At 44.0% G+C, this 11,824-nt stretch overlaps 1 protein-coding gene across 6 annotated transcripts; it reads left to right on the top strand.

Moving 5' to 3' along the window:
• The first annotated feature begins 1,681 nt into the window (after window positions 1-1,681).
• Window positions 1,682-3,384, top strand: LOC139856176 (25S rRNA (cytosine-C(5))-methyltransferase NOP2A-like). 6 transcript variants are annotated; one of them, XR_011761701.1, is made up of 6 exons: window positions 1,682-1,877; window positions 2,385-2,437; window positions 2,544-2,671; window positions 2,745-2,828; window positions 2,963-3,055; window positions 3,149-3,384. XR_011761701.1 is itself a non-coding variant. In XM_071845425.1 (6 exons), exons 2-5 carry the CDS (start codon window positions 2,425-2,427, stop codon window positions 3,025-3,027), a joined length of 249 nt encoding a protein of 82 aa, XP_071701526.1. In that variant the 5' UTR covers window positions 1,682-1,877; window positions 2,385-2,424; the 3' UTR covers window positions 3,028-3,055; window positions 3,149-3,384. The 6 variants fall into 6 exon arrangements, 3 of the variants coding, with proteins under 3 accessions (XP_071701526.1, XP_071701527.1, XP_071701525.1); XM_071845425.1 differs by having other exon boundaries at window positions 2,562-2,671; window positions 2,745-2,805; XM_071845426.1 differs by having other exon boundaries at window positions 2,562-2,671; window positions 2,981-3,055.
• Window positions 3,385-11,824: the final 8,440 nt, after the last annotated feature.

The raw sequence follows: 11,824 nt of genomic DNA, 5'->3' as shown, positions 1-11,824 counted from the left end.
ACCAAATAATAGTACAAGATAAACATCAACTTCAAACATACACAGCATGTATACATATATATACATATATAATACGTATAATGAAACAATATAAGGAGAATTGGTAAAATAAGTGAACAAAATAAGGTCAAATAAAATACATACCTCATCTTCGGCATTGCAGTGATGCTTATAAATTGACCTAAGAAAGTGATAACAGTTAAGCAAAGGCTCAATTTCCACATATGAATTAGTAGCAAAATCGATAGCAGAACGATGTTGGGCATCGAGCTCTGAACGTATCGCTTTGTGAAAAAACAAAAATATACAAATAGGAGAACTTTGTTTCTTTGAAGTTTTATCATTTTTACTCCCAGGATCGATCAGGCTCACCGTCGCCATCACCGCAACACCACCACCTACATCCCGGCATTGCAAGCCGTCAATGGCGTCACCATTTTGTACCAGCGACAAGCTGACTTACCAAATCAAATTCAATTGATGTAATCCGATTCAGATTTAGATATTTACAAGTTATATCAACAGACCGGTGCTTAAAAAAGTGATATAAAATTGATTTACAAAATTACTATTTTGCCCCTCTGCGTTTTTGATATAAAATTAGACTTTTTTTTTAATGTGAGGCCCATATTTACTTATCCAGTTTGTACCCGATTTAGTGCTTAGCTATGGATTGAAACCCTATATATATATATATATATATATATATATATATATATATATATATATATATATATATATATATAGGGAAGTAACCATTCGGGGGGAAGCGGGGGGAAGCAAAAACTTTTTTTTTTTCGTTTTTTGAAAAAACTTTGTTCACGAACATTATAGATGAGATGAAAATATGAACATTTAGTAGAGACACTTTGTGATAAATGTTTTTATTTTGGCGGGAAAACGCTCGAAGAAGTAATATATAACAATTATCGTGTTTTTCGAGCGTATTTTGAGATTTTAGCTATTGGGGTTTAGATATTAGGGTTTAGATATTAGGGTTTAGATATTACGGTTTAGAAATTTAGGGTTTAGGGTTTAGATTTAGGGTTTAGATTTAAGATTTAGATTGAGTTTTTAACACAAACGGTTTAGAGTTTAGGGTTTAGAGTTTAGGGTTTAGGGTTTGGTGTTTTGGGTTTATGGAATAAACTCAAAACACCAAAGCCTAAACCCTAAACTCTAAATCGGGCTAAATTTTACTTCACAAAACATGAAAAAAAACCGTTCATATTCTTCACGAACAATATTATCTTGAATGTTATTTTTGTCGATCGTTTTCCCGCCTAAATAATAACATTCATCACGAAGTGTGTCTTCTAAATGTTCATATTTTTGTGTGATCTTGATGCCGAGAAAAAAAATTCAAAAAAACGAAAAAAAAATGTTTGCTTCCCTCCGCTTCCCCCCGATTGGTTACTTCCCCATTGATCCTACCCCTATATATATATATATATATATATATATATATATATATATATATATATATATATATATATAGGACCAATCCATGAATAAACACTAAATGGGGTCCAAACTGGATAAGTGAATATGAGGCTCACATTTCATTATTTTAATGAAAGTCTCTGAAAAACACGGAGGGGCATAATCGTCATTTAATAAAAGTCGTAACGTTTTATTCCAGCAAAACCTTCCCCCAAATTTCAATCGCTCACAATTCCAGATCCACCTTAACATTATGATAACCCTAATTAACACAATCATTGACTGTAAATCTGTAGCAATTAATAACAATCGGACAATCTAAAGAATTCCTCCATCACGTCAAACTAATTGTGAAGCTCGATCAAAATCCGAAGAAGACCGAATCGCCAGTAGATCGAAATCCTAAAACGCCGAATCAAACAATTTATCTTTTGGTAAATCTAATTTAATTTCTATATATTCTTGATTTTTATCGTTAAATTGTTATATATGTATCCAACTACACCGGAAATATTTACTGATCGTTTTTAGAGGATATATTTATTTAAGTCTCGTTGGATTCATGTTTCGATTTTTATTTGTGGCTTAATTTCCATCTTAATCTATATCGACAAACTGGATGATGTGCTTTTGTTATTGATATAATATTTGTGACTTATAAATTTATGATGGAATTGCATTTTTAGTGGTAATTGTATAATAAGGAAATGTATGTATGTATGTATCTTCTGTATGTTGTTTATCTTTGATTTTATGACCAAAAGGTCATCCATTAGTCAAATCAATGGCATAATATCTGAACAGCTTATTTGTTTATCTTCTGCAAATGAACGAATTGTTGACATGGCGTATGTATACGACATATTTATCCTTCTGCGTCTTCATATGACCTTATTGCTACTCTTTTATAAATTATTAATCTGCACTTTTACATGTTGTAGGGCCTCTCCAGGTGGTAAAACGACTTACATCGCTGCTCTAATGAAAAACACTGGTACAATCTTTATATACATTTGATGATTGCTACAGCTTGAGTTGGATATCCAGCACTGACATTGTGTTGATATTATATTCATTAAAAATGTGACCTCTCATAACAGAAATTCAAATGTGATTAGATATAATCTATGCTAATGAGATGAAGGAGCAAAGGCTCTCTAAACTAACATCAAATTTACAACGACTGGGTGTCACAAATACTGTTGTATGCAGCCACGATGGGAGGGAGGTTAGTTTTTCTAGCTGTACGTGTTATGATTTTTTATAATTCACTCATATTTTGTTAAATTTAACATTTTCAGCTGCCCAAAGTTTTGGGGAACAACACAGTAGATAGGGTTTTGTTGTATGCTCCTTGCAGTGGTACGTATCTCAGAAGAAAAAGAGTAAGGATGTGCATATAATTGTATATGATGTAAATTTTACTTTATCTATGCAGTAAAATTACTTACATTGTATCACTACATGTTGGCATTGTACAATAATTCTATATGCTAATGTGACAAATGTAATCTTGTAGCTACTTTTGCACGTACAGAGATGTTCGGGCTGCAGTGGATCTGTGCCACCGTGATGGCACTTTGAAGCAGATGGTTGCAGATAATCCAAAAATGTACGATACTTTTAATTCTTGAGTGTTTTCTACTGGAATAGTTTTAAGTTTTGATCTTATTGAAAGTATTTGAGACATTAATTTTGGAATCAGGTACATCATTGAAGACAACTCATTAGTCCCAATGCTTCAGATGCTTAAAAATTCTGGCTTAGCTGTCTTCCTGGTGACAAACAGGTACGTTTAAGTTCATTATTTGTATCGGATGTGTATGCATGAATGCAGCTGCATGACACACTAGTTTAGTGACATCCTTCTCATGTGTAAATATACTTGGATCACTCCCCTGTGTTGTTGTTTGATTTGGTTCTTTTACTACATATAACTGATGAATGAGTAACTGTAAACTGTAAATTAAGTTATATTTATTAATTATTAGTGCAGCCTTATGGATCTCCCCTAGGGATGAGCACGAATACCGATATTCTGATACCGAACCGGTACCGTACGTGTACCGGTACCGAAAACATGTACCGATAGAGATTCGGTTTCGGTATCGGTTTTTAGTGTGAGGCTTTTTCGGTTTCGGTACTAATCGGTTCGGTAGCAGTTCGGTACCGGTAATACCGGTTCGCGTACCGTTTTTTATAAGTAGTCAATATTTGTGGACAAATGTTTCTGATCTTGGCGATACATATGGAATCAGTTTATGTCTACTAAGTTTACCAAGTCATTTGAAGAAGGTACAAGTGTACAATGTGTTACGTTCAAATTAATAAAAATTTGTTAAATTGTCCAAGTCCAATATGCAGTGTGAAATGAATATAGTGCTCTCTGCTATTCTTAGTTAGTTACATAAGGGTATTTTTCTAAAGAATAAAATGGGTATTTTATGTAGCTTAATATTAAAAAGGATAATGAAATGATGAAATAGAACTATAGAAGTGAAGCATAATGGACAAACAGACAGTTAAACATACTAAAACTTATTTTTATTATTAGTTTACTAGCTGTTATTACAAATGGGAGGGTGTGTTTCTTTCCCATGGTTTATACTTGTTTTAGTAATATGAAATGTGGTTGCACGCTAAATGAAATTCTCCTTTAATAAACGTATGATGTAAGCAAATTCGGTTCGGTACCGGTATTGGTACCGAAATTCAGGAACCGATACCAGTTCTCATATACGGTTCGGTATTCGGTAGTCACTTTTGGACGAATTCGGTATCGGTACCATACGGTTTGGTACCCTTTGGGACTACACAAATGTGGTCATGAACTTCCTATGTGGGCCCCAAAAGCTTGATGGCAGCTCTTCACTGACTCTTGACTAACTCAATCATTTTGAAGTTGTCATAACTGGAAGGTCCTATTTTTTTTTTTTTTTATCAGCATCTTGTTTTTTTTTTTTTTATATCATTTATCACCTTCTTTTTATCATTCATCACCTCTTTTTTTCATTCATCACCTCATTTTTTGCAACTCTTTATATAATTCATTATATCTTTTTTTATCATTCATCTTGTGCTTTAATCATTCATTACCTATTTTTTTTTTATTATTTATCTTGTTTTTTTTTATCATTCATTACCTTCTTTAAAACATGATAACTATTTGATGAAAGATAACTTAGATGAATGATAATTTTTTTCTGATGAATGATAATTGTTGCTTTTATGAATCATAATTGTTTAATAAATGATAATTGTTTGATGAAAGATAAATGTTTTTCGATGAATGATGAGTGTTTTTATCATTCATCAACTACTTTTATCATTCATTTTTATCATTCATTTGATATTTTTATCATTCATCGGGTATTTTTATCATTCTTCGGGTATTTTTATATCATTCATCAGCTACTTTTATCATACATTTGATATTTTTATCATTCATCGGTTATTTTTATCATTCATCGGGTATATTTTTATCATTCATCAACTATTTTTATCATTCATCGGGTATTTTTTACTATAGTTCATCAAGTTCTTCTATCATTCTTCGCTTATCATTCATCAGCTATCTTTATCATTCACTGCGTATTTTTATCATTCATCGGATATTTTTTTATCATTCATCACGTTCTTTTATCATTCATTTGATATTTTTATCAATTATCTAGTATTTTGATGAATGATAAATGCTTGATGAATGATAATGTTTTTTGATAAATGAGAAGTGTTTGATTCGTTTTTCGATAAAAGATAAGTGTTTTTTTATATGAATGACAATAGTTAGATGAATGATAATTGTTTGATAATTGGGCATTTGGTCTAGTGGTATGATTCTCGCTTTCGGTGCTGGAGGTCCCGAGTTCGATTCTCGGAATGCCCCATTTTTTTTATAAAAGTAATCATGATAACGGTTTGATGAATGATAACATTTTGATGCATGGTAATGGTTTTGTGATGAATGATAAGTGTTTCCTTTTGAATGATAACATTTTTGACTTCTAATTGACATGTGATTGTTACTAAAACTTTTATCATTCATCATATTTTTTTTCTTATTTATCTTATTTTTATATCATTCATCAGTTTTTTATCGTTCATCATATTTTTATAAATGATAATTGTTTAATGAATGATAACTTTTTTCTGATGAATGATAATTGTTGCTTTTATGAATCATAACTGTTTGATGAATGATAATTGTTTGATAAATGATAATAGTTTTAATGAATGATAATCATTTTGTGATGAATGGTTATTGCTTTCTTATGAATAATAATTGTTTTAAAAAATGATAACTATTCTATGAAAGATAACTGAGATGAATGATAGTTTTTTCTGATGAATGATGATTGTTGCTTTTATGAATCATATCATAACTTTTTAATGAATGATAATTGTTTGATGAATGATATTTTTTTTTCGATGAATGATAAATGTTTTAATGAATGATAATCATTTTGTGATGAATAATTATTGTTTTCTTATGAATAATAACCGTTTTTAAAAAAAATGATAACTACTTGATGAAAGACAACTTACATGAATGATAATTTTAAAAAAAATGATAACTATTTGATAATCATAGCTAATTGATGAATGATTATTGTTTTCTTATGAATGATAACTATTTTAATCGTGGATGTGGTGGTGGGTGGTTAGCGGTGGTTGTTGGTCGTGGTGGTTGGTGGTGGGTGGTTGAGGTGGGGGTTGGTGGTAGTGTTGGTGGTTGGTGGTGGTGGTGATCGTTGTTGGTGGTGGTGGTAGTGGTTGATGGTGGATGGTGGTGGTTGGTGGTAGGTAGTGGCTGATGGTGGGTGAGGGTGGTGGCGGTGGTTGGTGGTGAGTGATGGTGGTGGGTGGTAGCGGCAGTTGGTGGTGGGTGGGTGGTGGTAGTAATGGGTGGTGGTGGCGGCGATTGGTGGTGGGGGTGGTGGCGGCGATTGGTGGTGGGTGGTGGTGGTGGCGGGTGGTTGGTGGGGTGGTTGTGATGGGTGGTGGTTGGTGGAGGTGGAGGTGGTGGTGGTGGTGGTGGTTGGTGGTGGTGTGGGTGGTGGTGATGGTGGTGGGTGGTGGGTGGTGGTGGTGGTTGGTAGTGGTGGGTGGTGTGGGTCGTTGTGGTTGTGGGTGGTGGGGGTGGTGGTGGTTGGTGGTGGTGGGTGGTGGTGGTGGTGGTGGGTGGTGGTGGGTGGCGGTGGTGGTTGGTGATGGTGGTAGTTGGTGGTGGTGGTGGTGATTGGTGGTCGGTGGCGGTGGTCGGTGGCGGTGGGTGGCAGTGGTGGTGGTGGGTGGTGGTGGTGGTGGGTGGTAGCGGTGATTGGCGGTGGTTGGTGGAGGTTGGTGGTGGGTGGGTGGTGGTGGGTGGTGGTGGTTGGTGGAGGTTGGTGTGGGTGGTGGTTGTGGTGGGTGGTGGTTGTAGTGGGTGGTTGGTAGTGGTGGGTGGTGGTGGGTCGTTGTGGTTGGTGGGGGGGGTGGTGGTGGTTGGTGGTGGTGGTAGTGGGTGGTGGTGGGTGGTGGTTGGTGATTGGTGGTTGTTGGTTGTTGGTGGTGGGTGGTGGGAGGTGGTGGGTGGTGGTGGTGGGTGTTGGTGGGTGGTGTTGGTGATGGTGGTGGCGGTGGTGATTGGCGGTGGGTGGCGGTAGTGATTGGCGGTGGTGGTAGTGGGTGGTGGTTGGTGGGGTTGGTGGTGGTGGGTGGGTGGTGGGTGGTGGTGGTGGTGGTGGTGGTGGTGGATGGTGGTGGGTGGTGATTAAGGTGGTTGATAATATGTTAACTTTTGTATAATTGAATTTTATTAATTATAATTATTAAAATGACATTTTTACCCTTTTATGCATTTTAAGCTAAATTGAAATTTTATGATATTTTGTGGTCCATATTTGTTTTTCCAGTTTGTACTCATTTTAAACTTAGTCACGGATCGTGGCTAAGTTTAAAACGACTACAAAACCGGATAAGCAAATGTGGACCACAAAATATCATAAAACTTCATTTTGACTTAAAATGCATGGAAGGGTAAAACAATCATTTTAATAATTATAATTAATAAAATTAATTATACAAAAGTTAACATATTATGAACAACCTTCATCACCACCAACCACCACCACCACCCACCACCACCACCACCAACCAACACCAACCACCAACCGCCACCGCCAACCACCAACCGCCACCACCAAACCCCCCACCACCACCCACACACCACCACCCGCCACAACCAACCGCCACCAACCACCACCACCAACCACCACAAGTCCACAACCAACCACCATCCACCACCACCAACTACCACCACCACCCACCACCAACCATCACCAACAACCACCACCACCACCAACTATCACCACCACCACCACTAACCACCAACTACCCTCAACCACCAACACCATCACCACCACCCACCACCACCAACCAACCACCAACCACCACCACCACCCACCAACCACCACCACCTACCAACACCTACCAACACCAACCACCACCAACCAACACCAACCACCACCACCACCAACCACCACCAACCACCCCCAACCACCACCTCTAACCACCACCACCAACCACACCACCAACTACCACCACAACCAACCACCACCAACCACCACCACCATCACCACCAACCATTACCGCTCACCACCACAACTAACCACAACCAACCACCACCAACCATCACCACCAACCACCACTCACTACCACCATCCACCACCAACCACCACCACCACCAACCACCACCACCAATAACCACCACAACCAACCACCATCCACCACCAACCATCACCAACCACCACCACCACCAACCATCACCACCACCACCACCAACCATCACCAACAACCACCACCACCAACCATCACCACCACCACCACCACCAATAACCACTACAACCAACCACCATCCACCACACCAACCACTACCACCACCACCCACCACCACCCACCACCAACCATCACCAACAACCACCACCACCACCAACCATCACCACCACCACCAACCACCACCCATCACCACCACCACCACCACCACCACCAACCACCACCACCAACCACCCTCAACCACCACCACCACCTACCAACAACCATCACCACCACCACCATCACCACCAACCACACCAACCACACCACCACCAACCACCCACCAACCATCACCACCTACCAACACCAACCACCACCACCAACCACCACCACCCACCACCAACCACCACCAATCACCACCAACCACCACCACCAACCACCCCCAACCACCAATCACCACCAACCACCACCAACCACACCACCAACCACCACCACCAACCACCACCTACCACCACCAACTACCACCACCACCAACCACCACCATCACCACCAACCATTACCACTCACCACCACCAACCACCACCAACCACCACCAACAACCACCACCACCCATCACCATCCACCACCACCAACCACCACCAACCACCACCCACCACAACCAACCACCACCACCACCACCTACCACCACCAACCACCACCACCAACCACCCACCACCACCAACCACCAATCACCACCACCACCAACCACCACCACCCACCACCACCAACCACAACCACTACACACCACCAACCACCACCACCACCACCACCCAACCAACACCAACCACAACCCGCCACCGCCAACCACCAACCGCCGCCACCAACCACCACCCCCCACCACCACCATCCACCACCCACCACCACCACCCACCACCAACTACCACAACAACCAAACACAACTAACCACCACCAACCACCACCAACCACCACCAACCACCATCCACCACCAACCACCACCACCAACAACTACCACCAACACCAACCACACCACCACCACCACCCACCACACAACACCACCCACCACAACCACCACAACCAACCACCACCACCTACCACCATCCAGCACCACCAACCACCACCATCCACCACCACCAACCACCACCAACTACCACCACCAACCACCTCCACCACCTACCACCACTAACCACCACCAACCATCACCACCACCACCAACCACCACCACCAGTCACCATCAACCACCACCACCAACCCCCACCAGCAACCACCACCCACAGCCACCACCCACATCCACCACCACCATCCACCCCCACCACCAACAACCACCCCCACCAACCACCACCCACCACCAACACCCACCACCACCAACCACCACCACCAACCACAACCACCACCAACCACCGTCACCCACCACCAACCGCCGCCACCCACTACCAACAACCACCACCACCAACCACCACCCACCACCAACACCCACTACTACCAACCACCACCACCACCCACCATCGTCACCCACCACCAACCGCCGTCACCCACCATTAACCACCGCCACCCGCCACCGCCACCCGCCAACCACCACCACCAATAACACCCACCACATCCAACCACCACCAACCACCACCACCGTCACCCACCACTAATCGCCGCCACCTACCACCAACCGTCACCACCCACCACTACCACCCATCGCCGCCCACCAACCACCACCACCACCAACCACCACCACCCACCGCCACCCACCCACCACTACCACCACCCACCACCACTAAAACCAATAACCACCAATCACCACCAACCACCACCACCACTAACCACCACCTACCAACCACCACCAATACCACCCACCACCAACCGCCATCCATCACCAACCACCACCACCAATAACCACCACAACCAACCACCATCCACCACCACCAAACACCACCACCATCACCAACCATCACCACCACCACCACCACCACCAATAACCACCACAACCAACAACTACCACCACCAACCACCGCCACCACCCACCACCAACCATCACCAACAACCACCACTACCACCAACCATCACCACCACCAACCACCACCCATCACCACCAACCACTACCACCAACCACCCTCAACCACCCACCACCACCAACCACACCACCACCAACCACCACCACCACCCACCAACCACCAACCACCACCAACCACCACCACCCACCACCACCAACCACCACCACCACCAACCACCAATCATCACCAACCACCACCAACCACACCACCACCAACCACCACCTACCACCACCAACTACCACCACAACCAACAACCACCAACTACCACCACCATCACCACCAACCATTAACACTCACCACCACCAACTACCACCATAACCAACCACAACCAACAACCACCACCCACCACCACCATCCACCACCAACCACCACCACCACCACTAACCATCACCAACCACCACCACCAACCACCACCACCACCACCTACCACCATCTACCACCACCACCACCAACCACCCACCACCATCAACCACCAATCACCACCACCAACCACCACCACCCACCACCACCAACCACAACCACCACACACCACCAACCACCACCACCACCACCCAACCAACACCAACCACAACCCGCCACCGCCAACCACCAACCGCCACCACCAACCACCACCCCCCACCACCACCATCCACCACCCACCACCACCACCACCCACCACCAACTACCACAACAACCAAACACAACTAACCACCACCAACCACCATCCACCACCAACCACCACCACCAACAACTACCACCAACACCAACCACCACCAACCACCACCACCACCACCACCACTAACCACTACCACTCACCACCAGCAACCACCACCAACAGCCACCACCAACCACCACCAACCACTAACCACCACCAACCACCACCACCACCACCCACCACACAACACCACCCACCACAACCACCACAACCAACCACCACCACCTACCACCATCCAGCACCACCAACCACCACCATCCACCACCACCAACCACCACTACCAACCACCACCAACCACCTCCACCACCCACCACCACTAACCACCACCAACCATCACCACCACTACCAGCCACCACCACCAGCCACCATCAACCACCACCACCAACCCCCACCACCAACCACCACCCACAGCCACCACCCACATCCACCACCACCATCCATCACCACCACCAACAACCACCCCCACCAACCACCACCCACCACCACCACCAACCACCACCACCAACCACAACCACCACCAACCACCGTCACCCACCACCAACCGCCGCCACCCACTACCAACAACCACCACCACCAACCACCACCCACCACCAACATCCACCACTACCAACCACCACCACCACCCACCATTTTCACCCACCACCAACCGCCGTCACCCACCATCAACCACCGCCACCCGCCACCGCCACCCACCAACCACCACCACCAATAACACCCACCACATCCAACCACCACCAACCACCACCACCGTCACCCACCACTAATCGCCGCCACCTACCACCAACCGTCGCCACCCACCAACCACCACCACCACCACCACCAACCCACCACCAACCACCGCCACCCACCCACCACT

This window comes from Rutidosis leptorrhynchoides, chromosome 6 (assembly GCF_046630445.1).
Source record: "Rutidosis leptorrhynchoides isolate AG116_Rl617_1_P2 chromosome 6, CSIRO_AGI_Rlap_v1, whole genome shotgun sequence".
Taxonomy (NCBI): domain Eukaryota; kingdom Viridiplantae; phylum Streptophyta; class Magnoliopsida; order Asterales; family Asteraceae; genus Rutidosis; species Rutidosis leptorrhynchoides.
This window is presented reverse-complemented; position numbering and strand designations above follow the sequence as displayed.

Bases quoted from the DNA above. Each gene is read 5' to 3' on its own strand.
- LOC139856176 (XM_071845424.1), top strand. The intron at 2,672-2,744 runs GTTAGTTTTTCT...TAACATTTTCAG, and splicing joins GCAGCCACGATGGGAGGGAG to CTGCCCAAAGTTTTGGGGAA. The intron at 2,829-2,962 runs GTAAGGATGTGC...GTAATCTTGTAG, and splicing joins CGTATCTCAGAAGAAAAAGA to CTACTTTTGCACGTACAGAG.